The 21,791-nt window shown below is 32.8% G+C and overlaps 2 protein-coding genes across 7 annotated transcripts in view; one reads left to right on the plus strand and one right to left on the minus strand.

Moving 5' to 3' along the window:
• The window catches only part of Invadolysin (leishmanolysin-like peptidase, invadolysin), a 29,446-nt gene extending 13,826 nt beyond the window's left edge, over positions 1 to 15,620 (plus strand). For 2 of the 6 annotated variants that reach the window (XM_070105939.1, XM_036361149.2), the window contains 11 exons: positions 1,269 to 1,405; positions 9,198 to 9,228; positions 9,292 to 9,374; positions 9,446 to 9,557; positions 10,094 to 10,479; positions 10,544 to 10,769; positions 10,835 to 11,022; positions 12,050 to 12,079; positions 12,152 to 12,284; positions 12,361 to 12,520; positions 12,589 to 15,620. In XM_070105939.1, the coding sequence (XP_069962040.1) occupies positions 1,269 to 1,405; positions 9,198 to 9,228; positions 9,292 to 9,374; positions 9,446 to 9,557; positions 10,094 to 10,479; positions 10,544 to 10,769; positions 10,835 to 11,022; positions 12,050 to 12,079; positions 12,152 to 12,284; positions 12,361 to 12,520; positions 12,589 to 13,058 (1,956 nt within the window). In that variant the 3' untranslated portion in view covers positions 13,059 to 15,620. Of the gene's footprint in view, positions 1 to 1,268; positions 1,406 to 3,491; positions 3,515 to 4,265; positions 4,403 to 7,720; positions 7,813 to 9,197; positions 9,229 to 9,291; positions 9,375 to 9,445; positions 9,558 to 10,093; positions 10,480 to 10,543; positions 10,770 to 10,834; positions 11,023 to 12,049; positions 12,080 to 12,151; positions 12,285 to 12,360; positions 12,521 to 12,588 lie in introns of those variants that run through there. The other 4 variants (XM_036361155.2, XM_036361157.2, XM_036361158.2 and 1 more) reach the window with 4 other exon arrangements.
• Positions 15,621 to 17,238: 1,618 nt separating this feature from the next.
• The window catches only part of hh (hedgehog signaling protein), a 34,429-nt gene continuing 29,876 nt past the window's right edge, over positions 17,239 to 21,791 (minus strand). The window contains exon 3 of the mRNA XM_036361234.2: positions 17,239 to 19,011. Coding sequence (XP_036217127.1) covers positions 18,320 to 19,011 — 692 coding nt within the window. The 3' untranslated portion in view covers positions 17,239 to 18,319. The remainder of the gene's footprint in view (positions 19,012 to 21,791) is intronic.

The raw sequence follows: 21,791 nt of genomic DNA on the forward strand, positions 1-21,791 counted from the left end.
AACGCTTAATTTAAGGGGTCACATGGGTTTCGCGGCTTCACAAAAAATTTTTTTTTTGTCTTATTTAATTCTATAACATCTCTAGAATATTGTTCCACAGCTTTGAAAAGTTGCGCGCTCGAGGTCAGCTATATTGCCACTTAAAACTTTAAAAGCGCTTTTTTCGAAACTGTGTTTTCAAAGTCGGTTGTCAAGATTTCTCGCGAACTACTCACCGATCTTGATGAAGTTTTATACAGGTGTTTGAGATACAATTTACTCGTACTTGGACGAACGATTTTTTTTCAAATACAACTATTTTAAAAAGCCAAATTCCAATTTGAACTTGTTTTTTTTCTTTCGTTCAAGTACGAGTTTATGGTCTTAACTAAAACACATATATTTTTTTCATTTTAAATTATCCTGTCAGGAGTTATGCTGACAACGCGGACGCACCTTTTTTTCGAGGGGTCACCGGAAATGACGTTACAATAGCGGAGTTTTAACTTTTTTTTTTTGAAAATCTCAGAAATTATTTTTTAAATGTGTATCGTTAAGACAGAAAAAAATTTGAATTAAATAAATAATTTTTATATAAAAAAAAAAATTATTGAAAATTGGCCGTTTTTTACCCGACAAAACTCTCGAAACCATGTAACCCCTTAATTTTCCATACATTTGTTATAATTATCTGCTGACATGGTTTTCAAAGGACACATGGCGCGTTCGCCGAACGTCATTTTTCAGTTTTGAAAACAAAAAGGTCATAGGGGTTTGACCCTATGAAACGAATTCATGCACCAGTGCGGGTCAGCTTTTGATCAGCTGGTACTGTCTATCTATACTACATAGACTTTTCTTTTCTTAAAGGAACGATCAGTAGGGCTGGATTCAAAATAACAATACTTTTGTCTGTGTTTTAAAAATAATTCTCATTATAATGAACAATATGTTAGATATCCATTAGCATAATAACATTAAATCACTCTCCAATAATAATGCTCTCTCTTTCATATGGCCTCACATATGACAGTTATTATTTCCGCTGCAATGCTACATTCCTCATTATATCACTTGCACGATATATGTATTTGAAATTTAGTTATGTTATTGTCGGCTGCCAAAACCAGCGCGTAATGCGATCATATTGCTTATGCATGTTGAGGGCTCGTAAGTTGATCCCTAAAAGCAGCTCAAAAATGTGAAAAATATTTATATACATATATATATATATAAATTTGAAAGTATACTTACACCAACCTATTTCATTGTAATCTTATCTATTTCAGGTTGTCCATGGCGTTCGCGTCGAGACGGCAGATTCGCTGCATCCACACCAGAGTATTCATAGCATACACAAACGCAGCACAGTCGCCGTTGACCAGCCATTACGAATTTTACTCTTTTATGACGAATCTGTTTTCAGGTTAGACCTCTTAAGTATATCTTTTGTTATTTTATTAAATTCAAACGTTGCATGAACGAGTACATACACAAATATCATACATACTGACGAAAGTACATAACCAAGATTAAATTTTACTACTAATTGTATTTAATAGAATAATGACTTGGTTAGCGCGTTTGAGGCGTAGGCTGTGCCAAGCACATTTCTACATACTCACAAGCATGGAAGACATTATATATTTATTATTTTTCTGAGATGCAAACGGATACTAAACATTTTGTATAAAATGTAGTACGTCTGTATATGCGTAGGCTTCGTTAGAGAGGCTAGTTTTAATTTTCAGCCATTAAGTTAATTATAACTACGAAAATTATTGAATTGCGCAGCTTCAGAAAAAATATGCGTTACCTTGTCTTTCACTGATACCCTGTTTTGCAATTGTTGTAATGAATGCCTGAATCGATTGAATATAAATATGATCGGAGAAAAACTACATTCACCTTAGCTTTTATATATGTACATACATATATGCATTGTATCTAAGCTATGTCGGCCTATATGATGTTTTCTTAAATACTGAGTAGTAGGGTGGAGCGAAAAAAAAGTTTTTTGGTTTGCTTAGCCTGAGGGTAAAATTTGTAGATTATAAAAAATAAAAATTACCGAATTTGACGGTTTTTAACTCAAAATTTATTTTAGCGCCTAAAGAAAAAAAGTCTTAAACGACAACAGTTTAAGACTTTTTTTAAAACTCCAATAATGAATACAAAATTTTTTTTTTAAGTTGATAACTTTTATTTGGCCCGAAAGAGGACTCTTCACAGCTTCTAGAAACCTTAGCAATAATTTTTTACGAAATAAATATTTTATCTCGAAGTTTACTTTAAAAGCGAGTAGTTAATAACAATTTTAATACTAAAAACTTAACTTAAACTAATCTTAAAAATAAGAAATTATAATACCATCAACAAAACAAAATTTAATCTAACATTTCTGCATGAAAAAATTTGTTGACATCTGAGTTCAAAGGTCAAAAAGAGGTAGCATTGACTCTCTACCTATAAAATCAATATCAATTATGATATTATTGAACTATTTTTATATTAGGTCTAGTAAAAAGAAATCCGTAATTTTTGTCGGGGAGCAGCTCATAGTAGATGATTCCCTGCCAATCCCACCAACACACACAACGAACCCTTCCTGCCAGTCAATCCTAGCTTGCCTACTGTTTGTGTTTGTGACCCATTTTTTATCACCAGTTACCATCCACTTCAGAAATGGATCGAGTTTTTACAATTCAGCAGAGATTTGCAGTTAGAAATACGGCCCTTGATGTTTTTTTCTTTAACTCATGTGACATCCATACATCGAGATTCTTTTTGTATCCAGCCTTATTTAAATGGTACCAAACGACTTTTTGGTGGTGGTGCATCTTTGACTTCAAAATACTGGAACCAAATCGATGAAACCAAAATTGCGCATAAAAAACTGTAAAATATGGCGTATTTGCTCTTTACTGCTGTCCATCTTTTACGCGTGTTCAAACAATACTGAGTCAAACAATTACAAAACTGGCTGAGAGGTTTTTTTTAGTACGCAATCTTATCTTCTTAACCGCATTGCGTACCCAATCGCACTCATACAACGCGAGATACAGATTACTAAAGCCACCTATTGGAAAAATAATGCATTTCTTTTGCTTTTATAACAAAATATTTGTGTTTTATAACAAAATTTGAACTTTTCAATTATATAATCTTGAGTTATGAAATCTAACATATCTGAGCAAATAGTAAACGCTTAAAATATTACAAAACTTATGTAAATAAGACTTTCGAATAATATTATAGAAGAAATTCGCCATTACATTAATACAAGTCCATGCTGAAAGTGCAGACTTTCGAAAAAGGTCGCCAAACGTCTCGAAATGGCAATGCTATATACACTTGTGCTTATTACTCTAGAGTCTCTCGTTTCACGCTGTTCATGCTTAGCTTTAATTACAAAAAAAAAATAAAAATATTTTAGTAAACTTAACGCGATTGAAATTAAAGTTAAATAAAATAGCTCGCTTTATCTTAAATAGCTAAACAGTGATTATTGCTAAATTGGATACTAATCTCGAATGTAAAAAACGCTTAATTATGTGTAGATGCTTAAATGTGCATATGTATGTGCGATAAATGTGTAGACTAATATCCCAGTAGCGAATGTAAAGAGAAAACTTTTACGCGCAACTGTTTCATTAAAAATTTGTTGAGGTTAATTGAAGAACTTCATAAATATTTATGTTAATGAATTTTTTATGAAATAACCTATATATTATACTGTACATGAGATACAAGATAAGACTTGCCAAGTTTGTGTCTGAAACATAAAGCAACTCGGCTAAATATTTAGATAACTCAAATAAAATTGATAAACTTTAAAATTTTTTGCTATTGATTTTCTATATTAACAAAATATGTATTTTCTTATCTTTTACATCCTGAACAGGGTTCAATTTAATTGATTTAGCCACATTCGTCTGACCGTCTGTGTCTGTATATACTTGTACGCAAGCTTGCCCACAGTTTTTGAGATATCCATCTGATATTTTGCATACGTCCTTTTCCCCCTTTTTATGCTATAAGAAATTCCTTTACACCTGCCTTGGTGGAATCGAAGTCAACAATTTTTCTTGTTTAATTAAACATTTTATCAAAAGTTAGTCGAAAAAATCACACTTCAACAAACTAATAAATCATAAAAGAGTAATTTATTACATTTCTCTACTGGGTTCTTGACTGTACTATATACTAACGCATTTTAAGTATATTTAATTATTTCCTTATTATACATATACGAGTTGTAAATTATAAAGCGCAGTGTTCAGGTGTTGTTTGTTGACTTCGATCATAAACATCGTTTCCCGTGAAAACTACCAACTAACTTTCAGCATCGGCCAGCACTCCACGCGTTCAATTAAATGTATACATACAAACATGCAATATAATTTCTTTTGTGCAAATTTGAGTAAGTTTCATTTAATTGCTAATTTTCCGCAAACTAAATTAACAGCTTTGCGTAGTTGAACAGGTTTCTTGCAGTTGACGCATTAGCGCTGGTTGCCCTTGATAATTCCGATTGCATTTGACTGCTGCATTAGGGCGGTGCTTATATTTTATGTTACTATAATCTGGTAATCTGGTGTTTAATAAAATATTTAATGATATTTGTAGCAGTGTTTTGTAGTGATTAAATATTAAGAAAAATAATAGTATATTCAGAAATAAATAAAATTTATATTCTCTAAAAATATTTTTGAATAAGCTTATGCTAATGTTAAATAACTTCTGCCACTCCAGATATAATCCTATAAAATTTGAAGTCTTGCCGAAACTGAATTAAAACATAAAATTAAAATAGATAAACATTTTCAAAGAAGGTATCGTATGTTGAACATTCCCATTCTTGCTTTAGCTAACCAATAGTTTTTTAAATAAAATTTTCAGTACATAATACACTGTCGATTTGACCAGTGCTTATGCCATAAATATAATATGTTGGTCATGAAAATCGCAAAAAAATGGTTTGGTGAATCATATGTGTGCGTCTTGCAAAGTGTCACCCTAATATTCTTATTGGTAAAGCTGCAGACGTGTATATGTGAATGACTCTACATATTCTCAAGATTGATTTGTACATTAGTTTAAAAAAATAAGGTGTTCGATAATTACATACAGCAGCGGCCAAATTAATAGTGTATTTTAAACAAATCTTTATTATTGCCTTCCAAATAAGTTCCGGGGCAAATACATGTACTTATACCAAGTTTAATCTAGTTTTTCATACACTTGTTATAAACATCGGTTGCGATGGCCATCAATGTCTTCCGCAAATTTTGGTTTTTTGGTTTCGGCTTATTTTAAGAGCTCCATTCGCTATATTGTTGGACAGTTTTGAAGTCATATTCATACACCCATGACTCGTCATCAGTATTGATGCGTTTGATGAATGTAGGTTCCTCAGCTATGTTGTCAAACAATTTTTTTGCGACCTTTACTCGACGTCGTTTTTGCACAAGATTCGGGTCTTTTGGTTCAAGGCGAACATTGACACTGTTCATATCCAAAACATTTACCAAAATGTGTTGAGTCGATCCATAAGAGATGTTGAGTTCATCTGCCATTTCTCTGATGTCAGCACTCTTTTTCTAGGTTTTTTCGATATTATCGTCATTAACAGAGGTGGATGGACGGGCATGCGGCGAATTTGTGCACCTCAGATACTAGTGTCTCTAGATTCTCTATTAAACACAAAATTTCAAGCAAACTAGATGTTCAATATTTCTTCTATGGTAAAAATCGTTAGACAAACTTTTTTTGTCGTTAACAGTCAGCTGCCAAACACACATATGAAGATCAAGCTTCAAACGAACAGGGTTGTACCAAACTAGAAAAAAATTAAAAAAATTAATCATTCAGTTTGCGCGCACGGTTTGAATGGATCAGTCCGGGTCAAAATTGATTCATTTTCCAATGGACACAGTTTTTCTGAATTTATGCTTGATTTATGCTAAATTGAGTAATTCCGTCTTAATTTATTGAACGATATTATAATATAAATAATTAATTAATACTTATTTTAGACCTAAACTAAAACTTAGCTATAAATTAAGTTAATATGAACATAGTACAAGTTAGGTATTATGAAGGAATGTGCTAAAGTTACATTATTTTAATAACCTATTGAGAATGTGGGCTAGTAGATCCCATTAATTTACAAATATTAACATATTTGCAATAATAATACGCAATAATATTTAGTAAAATGCAAATATAAAATACAGATTAGAGATGAATGTCAGAAAATAAGGAATTTACCTCACTTGCAAGATTAATTAATAATTAAATCGAGTGTGGGCAAGTGTACCGATATTATGCCGCTGAAATCTCAGACATATTATAAGTACATAAATTTTAGCTGGAGCTACTTTTGTACCACCTGTACCGCTTTTCCTATTTACCTGGATTTTATGAACAAACCGCTTTGTGTGTAGTATAACAAATTATTTAATACTACTGACCGCAATCTGATGTAATTTTCTAACTATAAATGCTAATTTATATATAATGTAATGTATATGTTCTGCATAATTAAAAAAAAAATTGGTATTCACGTTGGCTGAAAATGTTGAGAGAAATGTAAAATACATACATATGTGCGCTATTTAGTCTTTTGTGGTAATATTATTACTTATTTACTAAATAAATGTTTTAAGATAAAATAATTTGTGAATTACAAGTATGTTATTATTACGCTTGTATCACAGCAAAAAATTGATTTCATACCCTGTTGTAACTTAAATAATTTTATTGTCGAATATATGCTGCTAAAGCAATTACCTAATGGGTTATATCCAATTGTGAATTTCAAGATATCAATGTATATATATTTGCGAATATTCTTCGAAAGTATGAAGTTAATTCAGAAAATAGTTCCGAAGATATGAACGGTGAGAAAAGTTTCTTCGACTGGGATCGGTGGACCCTTATGGTTAAAATTTTCACATGACTTTTTTGGATATATTTGCAGGGAAGTTATCGAAGGAACACGATTTTTCACAATAATTTCGATTTAATGAGCTCTCTATAGTGGCTTTTTGTAAATGCTTTCACAAAAAAAAATTTTCAATGGTAAAAATTTATTAGCCGCCATTTTGTCAAAAATTACAATTTTAAATAGTTTGATCATTACTTATATTCATCTGTAGTAGTAGTTTTTTGGGATTTTGGATTTGAGATAATTTAAAGGAAAAAAAATCCTCAACGTCAGACACCATTTTCGGAAGTCATACTGGAAATAGGCTACGGGATTATGGAAATCCATAATTTTTCAAAATAAATCGCTAATTTATTTTAATTTAATTTAAATTCTGTAAATGCCTTTTAAACAAAAATTCGCAAAACACGCGTTTTTTGTGACGTGCAAGTGAATACAAGTGCTATAATTATTATTTTCATATTACTTTACATTTTTTGAAAACAAATTATTTATTTTGTTCGTCAAAATTAATTTTAATTTATTTCTTACGAATTTTTTCCAACATATAATATATCAATAATTTATCTATCATTGTGAATACCTCAATTTTATGAACGTGTAAAAATTATAACAGTACTTCGTGCTGTAATACTGAAAGTGATGCAGTGCACTTGTTTCGTTAATTAGTTCTCAGCAGATTAGTTCAAACTATGCATATGCACGCATTCAAACATACAAAACACACGTGTACATACATATAGGAATGCAGTTTTAATTATTCCTTGCACATACAGTTAGTAGTAGTTACAGTAAATAACGTAATAGAAGAAAAATCTTTAAATGAGTTGTGTTTAGAAACACAATACAATACTCAGTTCGACTAAGTTTTCGTTTATTAAGTAAACTTTTTTTTTTGATTTAATAATATTATATTTAGAAAACTAATATTTCTTGTTTTGACACGACGTAGTATTGCAAATCAAAGCCGATTATTGCTTAACTGTAAATATGTGCTTGTTAAAGGGGAAAATTTGCACATGTTGCAAATCTTTTGATATTTATATCCTGAACAGGGTATATTACAATCAGTTTGTAATATTCAGAAAGAGAGGTCGGTGACCTTATAAAGTGTGATAAGCGGAGCCGATTTAGCCATGCCCGGCTATGTATCTGTCAGTATATACACAAACAAGTTCCAAATGAGATATCGATGTTTGAAGAAATCTTGTTGCTAAAAGAAATGCACCTGTTAAGAGTGTTATAGCTTCGGTGCAGCCGAAGCTAACGTTTGTTCATGATTTTTGTAAATTATGCTCATAACTCAGAACATTCTTTCATAAGAAACTTATATATGTTTATCCTCGATTATCGGCAAAATAAGAAAATATGTGATTTTGGACTGATTTCTCTTTCTACCTTTTACTTAATTTTTCTTACATACTATAAGTATACAGAAAGTTAGTTTGAAATATCCGTGACTGCGCAAGTTCTAGTAAATGACTAGCTCTTGCCGAGCTCATGTGAAACCCAGATATCATGTGGTTAAAAGCAAAAAGACGACTAGTTTTATCAAGTAACTCGACACTTTTGATAATGAGTTTAAGCATTCCTTAATCAATCTCGATTGGGTTCAAAGCTAATATACCTTACTATTGTTGTGGATAGTTTCTTTTCTGAAGGAGGCTGCGCCCCGGGTCAGTAGATTTACTGTTACCATTATGATAGCAACATCTGCTTGAAAAAGACTTTAATAGGAAGCATGAAACTAGTGCTTATGGATAGTTTTCGACCGCAGACTACTCCACTAACCCACTCTACCAGCTAACCTTCCTAAAAAGCTCACTGCCGCTCACTTCCAACGATCCCTTCCCACCTATGCTTTCATTCATATTCACATAAGCGTGTCTAAGATATATATATAATTTTACCACGTAAAAGGTTGCTCTGGTTGCTTGGCCATGACACAAATTTAACGAGAAGTTCACATGGAATTTGTTTATTCAAATATTATTATAGAAATGTTGTTAAAGTTTTTCGAATCGTTCTCTGCAGATTTGGAGTACTTACATGTTTTTTGCGAATAGAATAGACGTTGCAAAAGAAATTACTGCATTTTTCAGAAATATCTACTCCAGAAAACTTGCCTTGAATTGATTATGATCATGAAAAGAATTTTGCTTAGCGAACTTTTGAGCCTAAAAATTGGGTTTGAAATGATTAGTTTTCTGCTTATTTTAGAGCGAATTAATTTCTTTAAAATGTTTTCCTTCTTTTTTAATTACAGATTGGATGAAGACAAGTTCGAGCTAATTAACGTAAGTAAATCTCACGACTGCTTGTTCTTTTCAAAATTTCTCTAACTTAAATTCGTATTACAGAACACAGTATTACCAGAGGCAGTGCAATTTTGGGAACAAGCGCTAATGGTGCGCGAAACAAAGGGTGTGATTAGGCTTAACAGGTTAGCACAAATAATTCATGCAATTGCAATACAAATCTAGAATTCTCATAAATTATTTTTTATTCCTATAGAAAATGCAATAGCACACAAGTATTTGTTAAAAATGGTTTGACGCACTGCATCGACAACTGCAAAAAGGTGACAATGTGCGGCGAGGTAGAAGTTCCAAAAGAGCACTTAGATGTGAGTATATAGTTATAAAAATGTCTCTCAGCAATCCCTAAGCATAAGAAATAACAAGTTTAATGACGTTTTTTTAGTTTTGTTGTGGCCAAGGTCTTACTTAAATTAACTTTTTATTATATAATTATAAGTGTAACATTGTGGTCACATATATAGTTGAATATGCAGGTATATTAATTAATATTTAATTATTGAACGGTATTTTCAATGTCATAACCTTAAAATATACGAGACGTCTTTCTAACATAATTTAACAGACGATTTCTCAATTAGACAGAAATTAGTGTGTCGTTCCATTTCTATTTAGGTAGGTTCCACACATTTTATAAAACTCAATAGTAAAAATTTATATTTGACCAAGCACAAGCAACTTAGCAGTCTCAAAAGCAACCTTGTATTTCTAATTAAATAATTATACCTTTACTTGAAGTAAAAACTCTTATTTTTATTCCCGAAGGTTTATATCAAACGCAAAATATCAATTCCTTCTAAATATTGCGTTTATTTGATTCTCATCTACTTTATAACATATTTAGGTGTGTCGCGTGTGTAATGCCACCGGGCAAAATTGCCGCAATGATGAGTCCACACAGGCGGGTGAGGGCATTGAAAACGCCGATTTTATATTTTATGTGTCTGCACGTCAAACGGAGCGCTGTCACAAAGGATTAACGGTTGCTTATGCAGCACATTGTCAGCAAGAAGCACATTTAGATCGACCAATTGCGGGTCATGCCAATTTGTGCCCAGATAGCATAAGTACAAAGCCTCAAGAACTTCAAACACTACTATCCACCGTGAAACATGAAATTTTGCACGCGCTTGGCTTTTCGGTCAGTCTCTATGCGTTCTTCCGCGATGATGAGGGTCGACCACGAACGCCGCGTAAACCAGATACTGGGAAACCCTACTTAAACGAGAAGTAATTCAATGTTTATTTAATATCCAACTGAAAATATACTATATGCACTTTTAATGTCCAAAAGATTGCAAATCCATCAGTGGAGCAATGAGACAATACGTAAGGTGGTACGCGAAAACTGGGTGGTGCGTGGCGGTCATGTGCGCAAAGTCGTCGATATGATGGTTACGCCACGCGTTGTGGCCGAAGTGCGCAGGCATTTTGATTGTCCTCTACTGGAAGGTGCAGAATTGGAAGATCAAGGTGGTGAAGGCACATCCTTAACGCATTGGGAAAAGCGTATATTGGAGGTAAGCAATTTAATTTGTATATGTTGTTGAAATAAATTGATGAATATATTTTATATATTATTCAGAACGAGGCGATGACAGGCACGCATACACAATCACCAGTCTTTTCACGTATAACGCTGGCATTGATGGAAGACTCCGGCTGGTATCGGGCCAATTACAGTATGGCAGCACCCTTGTCTTGGGGCAAAGGACTGGGTTGTAATTTCGTTATGCATAGTTGCAAAGAGTGGATTCAGGCAAATAATGGCAGGTGTGTTTCAAATAATAAGTTAAAAAGCTTAGTATAATGGTTTAGAATAATTTGTCTTATTATATAACCCCTCAATTTATCGTATTGGCTTAAGTTTTGATGCATTGCCTATAGTAACTGAGACTAATTTCTTTAGTGTAGCATATAGTTATTTATTAAAACCACCAAATGATGACATCTGCTGTATTAAATAGATTTCATATATGAAAATTACCCTATAAAGACGGTTATAGTCATAAAAATTCTTTATACAATTTTTTGTAATTGTCAAAATGTTTGCAAATGTCGGCGAAATTAAATTATTTTATTTAATTACTAAAATTTAAGGGGCAGAGCTAGTATGGCACTCTAAAAAAGGTGATTGGGATTTAAAAAAACTACATCACCAATTAAAAATTTAAGGGTATATTTATATATATTTAAAGAAAAAAAATTAAATATTTTTCGAGCTACATGCGATCTTCGATTAAAAATTTTAATATGATATTTTTAAAGAGAATATATCGAAAAGAGCAAAGTTTTTTAATTTCTCCCAAGGTATGCCTTTTAAGCTTCTAACCTGAAAACTTGAAATGACTCAAAAATATAATATTTTTTAAAGCAATTTTTTTTTCAATTTTAGCTCCAAAATTTTTTTTAAAATTATTTAAATTAAGGGTCAATTGAGTTTTGTTAAGTCATTTTGAGTGCCTTTCGATAGCAAAACTAACTGTTACGTAATTTTCTCAAACGTTTTTTGGAGAACAAAGGTTGAAAACTGTACAGAAATTTTCTTTTCAAATTTTCAGCAGACAAAATTTATTTTAAACGTTCGGAATTACAGATAAAAAAAATTCATATTATTTTGCTTTGACTTTAACTTTGCCGGCATTGCCAGAATTATATTTTCTTAAAAAAAAAAAAAGCATATAAATATTAATACTTAATTATCATACGCCATTTGCATAAAGCAGTAGAATTAAATTTAATATAATCTGTACTAATTGCATAAATTACTTCAACAATCTTTTCATTATGCCCACAATAGTACGAGTAATGAATGGGATAATTGGTTGCGGTATGCGGGAAATCAAATCTAATTGAAAGCACTTGCGATATTGATAATTAAGCGCATTACTATCTATTACAGGGGCCGTTCAATTCACCCATTTTGCTCAAAAGTAAAACAGGATCCCTTACAAACAGAATGCACCGACGATCGCAATTCAGTGGCATTGTGCAATCTAATACGACACGATTACGAGCTGCCAAAGAAATATCAGGTAATTTGCATAATTGGTTTTGAATGGACTGTAATTTTTCAAACGTTGATCAACACAACACTTTTTATTTCCAAAGAATTTCGACAGCATAAATCATGTGAAGAGCGGTGAAGAAGGTTATTACGGCGGTTCGGTATCACTGGCCGATCATTGTCCCTATATACAGGAGTTTACATGGCGCAGCAAAAATGTAATTGTGCGCGGTTCGCATTGTCGTTTCGTTGAGAATAATCCAAGTAAGCCATATGTGTACCAATTAAATACAAAGAAATTATAATTCAAAATTTTTCTTTAATATTTTTAGAACCTGAAAAGAATTTTGCGCTGGAGAGCTACGGTATTGGTTCGAAGTGTTTCGACCACAGTGACTTTATGTGGGAAGAACGCTCATGCCATCAGACACGCGAATGGCAACACTGGGGCTCAGGTTGCTACAAATACGAATGCTCCGACGGGCGTTTACATATTTTAGTGGCGAATTACACATACACTTGCTTTTATCCCGGTCAGACGCTTTCGATACGCATTAATGCGAACGATTGGCTGCATCGTGGCGCGATCATTTGCCCGCCATGTCATGAGCTTTGCGGTGAAGTATTTGCTGAAAGAGGGGAGGAGTGTCGTATGCGTGAGGAAGCGCCACCGGCCAATAAATATCCGCGTGATACATTGACGTGTGCGGCGTGTGAGAGTGCGGCTTTCTGCCGAACATTATTGCTTGCTGCCATAATTGCTGCATTTAGTTGGCGTCGTACACATATTTTTATAGGTTAATATTTTTTTTTTGGGTTAAAACAATTGTTCCCACATTTTTTGTTTTGCTCTTCCGTGGTTATACCATATAATATATGTATGTAATGACATGCCCTTATTGTATAAACTATATTGTAAATAGTAACTATATAACTCAGTTAAAATACGATAAATGTGTTGATATACACTATATTCATAAGCTTAAATTTTTAAGTTAGGTTATCGTTATCAAGCATACTTATGTAATGTGAAATATTGGGGGTACATAAGCCAAGTATGTCAACTGGACAGAATTGAACAAATTAGATAATTTTTTCCAAATTATGTAACAGAAATTAATATAATGCATTTTAAAAAGCTAAAGACTGAGCTCACCATATTGGGTACTCAAACATAATTATTGCCACTAATTGGCATGTAGTAGAAGGCAACTGAATAACTTTTAACTAATTTGGCATTAAAGCGAATCAGATGTAGTTATTGGTTAGATTTAGTCATCATATCGCATGCGATTTTCTGAAGTCCATGGTCATAATGAATTACTTTTCTTTTTCACTTTTTGTATTATTGAATTTAATTTTTGTGATAAATTCTGTGCCGACATGGCTTTTAATTTAATAAAAAAATATTAGGGGTATTCACACCAATTTTGTTAATTCCTTAGACGTTATTCGGTAGTTTTTTTACGTGCGTTTTGTTTTTGTAAACTTAACAAATTTCTTTTCTACCGACTACCGAAGTACCAGTTTGACAAGCTTGATAATTTTTTCGTTACTTAGTAACATCAAATCAGCTGTTTGCTTAGGGTCGTAGCCTAAAAAGTTCATTTGATTCAATGCGAAAAAATATATTTGCTGCTCGCTACAAAATAGTTTAAGAAAAAATTTTCAAAAGTAAGTATTTAATAAATTTGAATCAACTGTTTTGGAACAAAATTTACCACACTACAGAGATAGAGTATCAACTAACGAATTGCCAAACTAACATGTTCGGTTTGAATACCCTTATTGAATTTACACTTCCACTTTATATCAAACTACTTCAAATATGTATTCATAAGAGTATAGTAAAATAATTTTTGAGAAGTGCTAATGGAGTGATCGTCTTAAGCGACGGGAAGTGTAGCCATAAAAATGTTTGGTTATTTAAGTAGCTTGTAGCAACATGTGAATTATATTTTAATTCCTACTAAGCATTTAAACTTTGTCGGCACAGACTTCTTTGCCTTTGTATATAATTTAAAATTAACAAAATCACTCAAGTTTGTGCAATAGCGTGTGAAATTGACGCTTGATATTATATTTTTGTTATAAAAAAAAAACAATTAAGCAATATTTCTTATGTTATAAAACATTCGCAATAGAATTCACACAATAATTGCATTATTAGCTAGTTTTTGAAATTTGCTTCTTAAGTTTAGGGATTATCTAACATTCTGCATACATGCATAGTGTTTTGTATAAATCTTTTGATTGAACTGCTTAAAGCAGAATCACACATGCGATTTGTTTTTTTTTTTGTGCTCTGTCTTATTGACGTCCTTATGCAGTAATTTCTGTTAACTAAGAATCTCTAGAGTTCGTGTGACTGTGACTCATTCTTCAAAAGCTATAGATTCCAGTACGGTTGTTGTAGCAATAGAAAATATTCCCCAAATAATTTCGGAAAATTCAGCCGAGTTCACCGTCCGTCGTTTCTTCTTCAGACACTCTTCTTTATGGTAGATACGACAGAAACGATATATGGTTATATAATTTGTCAGACTTATTTGAATTGCAGTCTTACATGAATGCAACTGAATTAATTGGATCGAATCTTTACTCAGCGTAGACTTACGACTTCTGTCACCTATAACGAGTATTGTATACTCAGATAAGTTAATTTTTTATGACAGAAGATTTGGCCGATTTTACAGCACAACAATTCTCCTACAGTCTTTGCACAATTACCGATATTGTAATGTCATATTAATTAGTTATGCTTTGAATTTAACATGTAATATATTGTTTAATTGTTTTTGTTTTTTATTTCACATGTGTATGCATATATACGATTAAAATGAAAACGATTAGAAACGATACCACTTCTGCCAACAAGCGATTTGCTCATATATACTCATTTATCATCATATATTTGTATATATGTATATATGTATATACATATATAGGTATATATATTATATCACGACATTACTCATTGCTACTCTACATATAATTAAAATTGTGATTTATTATATAACTTTTTAGACGAAACATTACTTTAGAATTTAGGCATGTAGAAATTGAATACCATACATTCCCATTATATCACGTTCCCTACTAGGACTTGGCATGCAAATGTCTGTATGTAATAATAAAAAAGACTATTGGTTTTTGAGGCAACTATATATTGACAAACATATGTGGTAAGCAAACTTTAAATGCTCAGTGTAATTGTATGTATATGTAATGCATTTTAAATGCCTAATTATAGGCTCAATATTTTAGTATAATACTCGTATACCATAATATGTAATTCCATGTCCCAATGTGTGAATAAACATATAAATAACATGAAGAAATAAACATATTACAGCGATACTAATTAAGGGTGCCACATACAGGTTTTAAAGATATCATAAACTATATTTAAGCGATTACGAATTTTAAATAAATACATATATATATATATATATATATTATATCATTTATGAAATACTTTTAATTTAGTAGTAAAAATTTTGTTTTGAAAAGATTATTTCTTTGTATGAGTTGTTATGCTTTCGTTTTGTAAATATCTGTTTAAAAATCTTCTCAGTTTTATTTCCGACAAAAACTATTGAAATGCGCAAATTATTGAAGCAAATAAATATATTAAAATAATTATGTACATAATAGTTAATAATAATAAAATTGTGTTTAATTCAAAAATGTTTTGAAACCAAGTGCCACTCTGTGAATGGAATTTGTGTTGATCTCCTTAGGAAAACTATTGGAATTGGCAATATTGTGAAAAAGAATTCTTTCGAAAATGTTCGGAAGATCATCGATTGTTCATTTCCTATAATTCTAGCGCTGAATCACAGCAATATCAATGTGAGCCAAAGAAAGCTAACTGAGATATAGACTATGCTGCCCTAATCTAATTTGTACCTAGAAGTAAGTAATCAGTTGCTTTTCCGGCTCAATACCAACATTTGATCTATTTAATGTCTTATAAGACTCTAAAACAACAACGTTAACTTCGGCTGCCTCGAAGCTGTAATTCCTTTCACATATAAAAATGTGTATTAAAAGAAAAAAATTGTAATGTAAAAGCATAAAAAGGTACAAGAAGATCATTATTGTGATTTTGATCGGCCAGTTTAGCTAAATGCTATAGTAGTCCGATATTGACGCTTCCGACAAATGTGTAGCTTCTTAGGGACAAAAGAACATGTGCAAAATCGGTCGATATCTCAAAATTTGAGGGTCACTTCGTCACGCTGACCATTTATACATATATAGAAAATTGTAGATTTGTAGAAAAGTAGGTAGTTGTAGGATTGTAGAAAATTGACTCAAGTGCATTACCGGTTAGTGATTTCATCCATTTGTTTTGAAAGAAATCCCGCAGAAAAATCAAAAATCTCTTGCCGTATACGGTTGCAGCTAGCACGACAAAAGTCCACCATTTCGTATTGACAGACCGCCAATTGAAAGTGTATGAAATATTTGGCATGAGATTTTATTTAGCGTCATGGGTGTAAACTCCGGACAACAATCTCAACTGTGAGAGTATTTCATATCACGTGAAAAGAGTTTTAGCTTCGTGTTGTAACCGTCGACGAAACATGGATCCAGTAGTACACAGCATAGATTAAAGAAACGATTAAAACAGTTGACAGTGGAAGAAGGGACAGGCTGTCTTTCTGCCGAAAAAGTGATAGCCATCGTTTTCTGGGACTCGGACTCATACACTATATTTTTCAGATTTGGCACTGCACGACTTCTTTTTACTTCTAAACTTGAAAAAGTGAGTCACTGAATAGAAATGTAAGTCCAATGAGCAGGTCATCCCGCAATGAGCGCTTAACTTGCAAACTTCAACAGCACGTATTTTTTTATCAGAAATATTGCATCGAATGTTTTTTGGTGAGCGAATTATTTATCATCTCACTTGACATTTCTAACCTTAATATTTGCAGAATTTTGTCATTTTGTGCAAAAGTGAAAAACTAATGTTACATTTTTTAGTTTTTTGGTTTTTATTTTGATTGTATTTTTTATATTTATAAATATTTTATTTATATATAAATTATAATCAGAATATAGTCAAAATATACATACAGATATAATATAAATAAATTTAATACATATTATTTAAAAAATTACTTCATTGTTATACATATATATACAATAAAAATAAAATATAATTATTATTATTTAAATTAATAAAGAATTTTCTCATAATTTTACAAATAAATTATATTAAACAAAAATCAGTTCCTAAGCATTTGTCATAATGCGGCTCCTAGTAAACTTTAATGCTTTTATTTTTCAAGTTTGTAGTAACTTATAGGTGCAAAGAAAACTGAGTATTTTATACTACAACTGGTGCGTTAGAAAAGTTCGTTCTTTCAGAAAATAAAAGAAAACAAATGTACCACCCCTTATGGGCATGCAATTTTTGTCGCATTTAACACACGAAAAGTATATACAAATATTAAATTTCCAAATTTTACAAGCGTAGTGCGTACAATAAATATTTTAACTTTACAAATATAATATATGGTGATTCACATTTTTTATAAAAAAAAATATTTTTTTTATTGAAATTGTTAAATTATATTATACTTTTATTCAATAACATTGGAATCTTGCTCCTCAGGCTGCTTAATACTAAACTTATATATAGCTATTTACATATACACACACACACATATATACATACACGAATAAGTTAAATACCAGTAAATAGTTAGTTTAATTTTCAATTAAAAACTAAATATTTCTTCCATGACAATAACACTGACTTTTCATACATTAATTAATTAGAGTTTAAATAAAATAATTCAAAGATTTCCTACTTATGTACTAATTAATTAATAAACTACTTTAATAAGCATGCATGGTCAACAAATTTTTCAATAAAATACTTAAATCCCATACTAAGTACTCATTTTTAACTTAATGTTGATGACAGATAGTGCCTAAAAACGACACTTCGCGAATAGGCGAAGCAGCCGTTAGGCTAAAATGCCACTGAAACCTTTCCATCACATCCTACGTATAGCCAACAGCTTAAGCCACGCGTCCGACAGGTCACTGGTAACGCCACTCCTGCGGCAGCACGATATTCTTGAGGGCATACAAGAATCGCGCATACCAATGTATGCCCTTCGTTCGCGTTGTCGCAGACATCGTCGAATTGCCACCGTCACTTTTCGCTTGCTCCGACGTCACAGCATTACTGCCGGGCAGCCACGAACGCATAGTCGCCAACAGACGCATAGGCGCTAATCCCCAATGTGCCAGCTTTTGACTGTTCACCACAGCGTAGCAGGAAGCCGTCACCGAGTCGACGACAATTGTACCGGTGCGTGTTAGTGGCGCCACCACACCCGGCCGATGCGCCACCTTCAAACGTTGTACACGTTGCGGACTCAAACGGTCATACTGATCGTGCACCAGCACATAATCATTCTCCTGCACACGATCGGCGAACATGTATTCCAGTCGCTGTTCGGTCGGATGCCAAATTAATACTAAATGCGCCGGCGTCACAGTCAATGTGGCGCCACCATCTGTGTGAATCTGCACAAAATTCTCCACTTGCTCCAAATTGCGATCCATGAAGAGTATTACTTCGCTGTAGACGGGTTGGCCGGCAGCATCCATGGTGAGCACACGATCGCCAATATTCAAATTGCGCAACGTTTTGCGTTGTCCGTTCTCGAGTAGCACGCTGCTGTCGGCCGCAAAACAACCGCTCATGTGTGGTAGCTGTTGTGAATCTGCAAGGGATGGAGAAAATGCCGAAATTAGTACTTGTAGGTACAGTTGAATGCTTGTAAGTGCAAATATTATCAATATTATTTAGTGTTGCTCAAAATCTTATTACTGCACGCTGCGTGCGGATTAGCCGCAATACGTGTACGCAGCTAAGCAGCCACGAGTCACACGAGTCAGCTTGTAGTATTATCATTTCCTTAATCCCAGCTAAGCTTACATTCTATTTTCTAGCCCCTATAAGTTAATCCTGCTGTATAAATGTATGTATGGTTCGTGTTGGCTTGGAAGTACCAAACGGTCAGCATCTAATCCAATTTCTTGCAATAAATAGAAGTGCGTAAAGAATACAGAGGCTAAGGAGGGTATGAGGCAAGTAGAGATTAGTTTTCGTAAAGATGATTTACAACCTTTCATACAGAAAGCGATTAAATTTCGATATACTTTAAAGTAAACGGAAAATGTCGTATGCTAACATGAAAGGTTAATGCTAATTGGATTTAGCCTTAGCCAGCTGAAGTCGAAGTTTCGTGCCGCAATTTCGTGCGTTTTTTCCTTTTAGAAGAATTGTTGGTGGTACTGAGAAATTGTGAAATACAGTGTGGTGTTAATGGATGAAAAATATTTAGAAAAATATTATTATTTCAAAAATATTATATTTGTTTCTACACCAAATATTTCAATAGTGCTAAACGCAGTTAGAGAAAAATCTCAAAGAGTTCTACATGAGGTAAGCAGAAGCACCTTCCTCCCTTTCAACTATAGTCTTTACGACCAAAGTAGCGGTTTTACTGAGGAAAACTGGGTTGTTTCTTACACTAACTTGGCAACATTGCCAAGACTTTGGAAATAAAGTTTTGCGCCTAAAAGATGCCAAAAGTAATATGTGAATTAAATATCAAGCTTTACTGTTGGGAAAAAATTGTTTCTGTAGTATTACAAAAATAAATAAAAATAGGCCCAGGAGCCTAACTAAGCTAGCCAATGCGTGAAGTACATAAATAGCAACCAATGTGAATCTATAAGTGTTATGTGTGTGTGAACCAACTTTAGAGCCCCCACACACGCCATATATACATACATCTAGGCGTATGTATTTACATTGTGCATACATATAAATAATATGTATGTATATATGTACGAGTGTGAATGCATGGCTCTGACAACGTATGGGTCAAGCCACAGTTACAAGCCGTGTACGAAGCGTAGAGTCGCTTGAAAGGTCATAAATTAATAAGCCATTAAAATGCCTGAAATTATCTTTGCGCGCTTTTGTTATTGTTACTATGTACCGGGTGTATATGGACACGGTGGTGTGCTCTGTCTCTGGCATTTTATCTTTACTGCTGGTAAAACTAAACTGATAAATTATTACAAAACAGAAAACAACAACAATAACAACTTACAAGCAAGAAGAAAAATGTACGCAACACAGATTCAGCATTCAAGAATGGTCATAACAAGCAACGGATACGCATATATACACATGTATGTATATGTCCATAGGCCTGTCGATGTTTGTAGGCATTTACATATGTACATATACATATGCATATATATGTATATATATATTTAAATATGGGTGTGCATAAAAGCGGCGCGCTTGTATGCAAGAATGAGGTATGTGGAAGCAGTCGTGCCAGCAACTTATGGCTACTTGCCGCTCATGGTTCGTCATTGTAGTCGAAATTGGTGTTAGTTAATATTAATGGTGTTGCTGTTGTTGCTATTGTAGTTGCCGTTGAACGCAACATCAAAGTCGCTACTTTGTTTTGGCTCTTTGCTGAGCTATTGTTGTTGCAACCAGCGCTAGCAAGGTGACATTTACTATCAAAAGACAGCACACACGTACACAGGTACGCAGGTATATGTATGCGTGAGTGTGCAGCTATTTATTGAACTTGCAAAATATTATTTTACAAGAGTTTGTTTAATTTGTAAAATACGCTGCAAGTAAGTCAAACGTACTCGTTAGTATAATCTGTGATAATCCAGATTTGCGTTTACTGCATACTCGTAAGCTCAAATGATAAAAATGCTTTGTTGTTTATATATACTATTATATCGTCATGTCTGGAAGGTGTCATTTGTGTGAAGGCCTTATCCGAATTCGCTTATCTCATGATTTTAAATGAATTTAGAGGTTATGTTTTGTAAATGCCCCACTTGTACCACATATCGTATTTGAACCGGGCTGCTCTATGTAAATTGCACGTGCAAACCGAATTGATATATCCCTTTGTGCTAAATTGGTATATGGTCTTTTCTGTTTGTGTGAAGTAAATCTCCATATGTTAATTAAAGTGTGTTTGGCAGACATTTGTTTACGACGCGAAAAATTTGTCGGGCAAAGAAAGAGTGCTTGAAAATCATTGTGTTATTATTTAGATTTTAGAAGAGATTTCAATATCTTTGATGTATCGTTTCAACATATTGAGGTTAATGTTTTGAGTATGAAGCATGTCAAAGCTAGACTCGTACCGAAAAAAAAAATCACTTAAGGCACTATAGGCGCTATAGGCGCTATAGGCACTACGGGCTTACATTAAAAATAAATAAATTTAATAAGTTGTAATTAATTTATACAGTTCTTAACAGATTTAGGGCTTATCTTTCTTTCAGTCGTTCGTTTTCGTCAAATTCGTTTAAATATTATCTCTGCTTTTATAGTAGGGAATAATGAGCTTCGAATAGAGCCATATTCTCCGAAATTATGGGCGATACGATGGTTTTGTTCAGATGTCAAATATGTGAGTTTTTCCAACTTGTTCGTTCATTATGCCGT

This window comes from Bactrocera oleae, chromosome 2 (genome assembly GCF_042242935.1).
Source record: "Bactrocera oleae isolate idBacOlea1 chromosome 2, idBacOlea1, whole genome shotgun sequence".
NCBI classification, from domain to species: domain Eukaryota; kingdom Metazoa; phylum Arthropoda; class Insecta; order Diptera; family Tephritidae; genus Bactrocera; species Bactrocera oleae.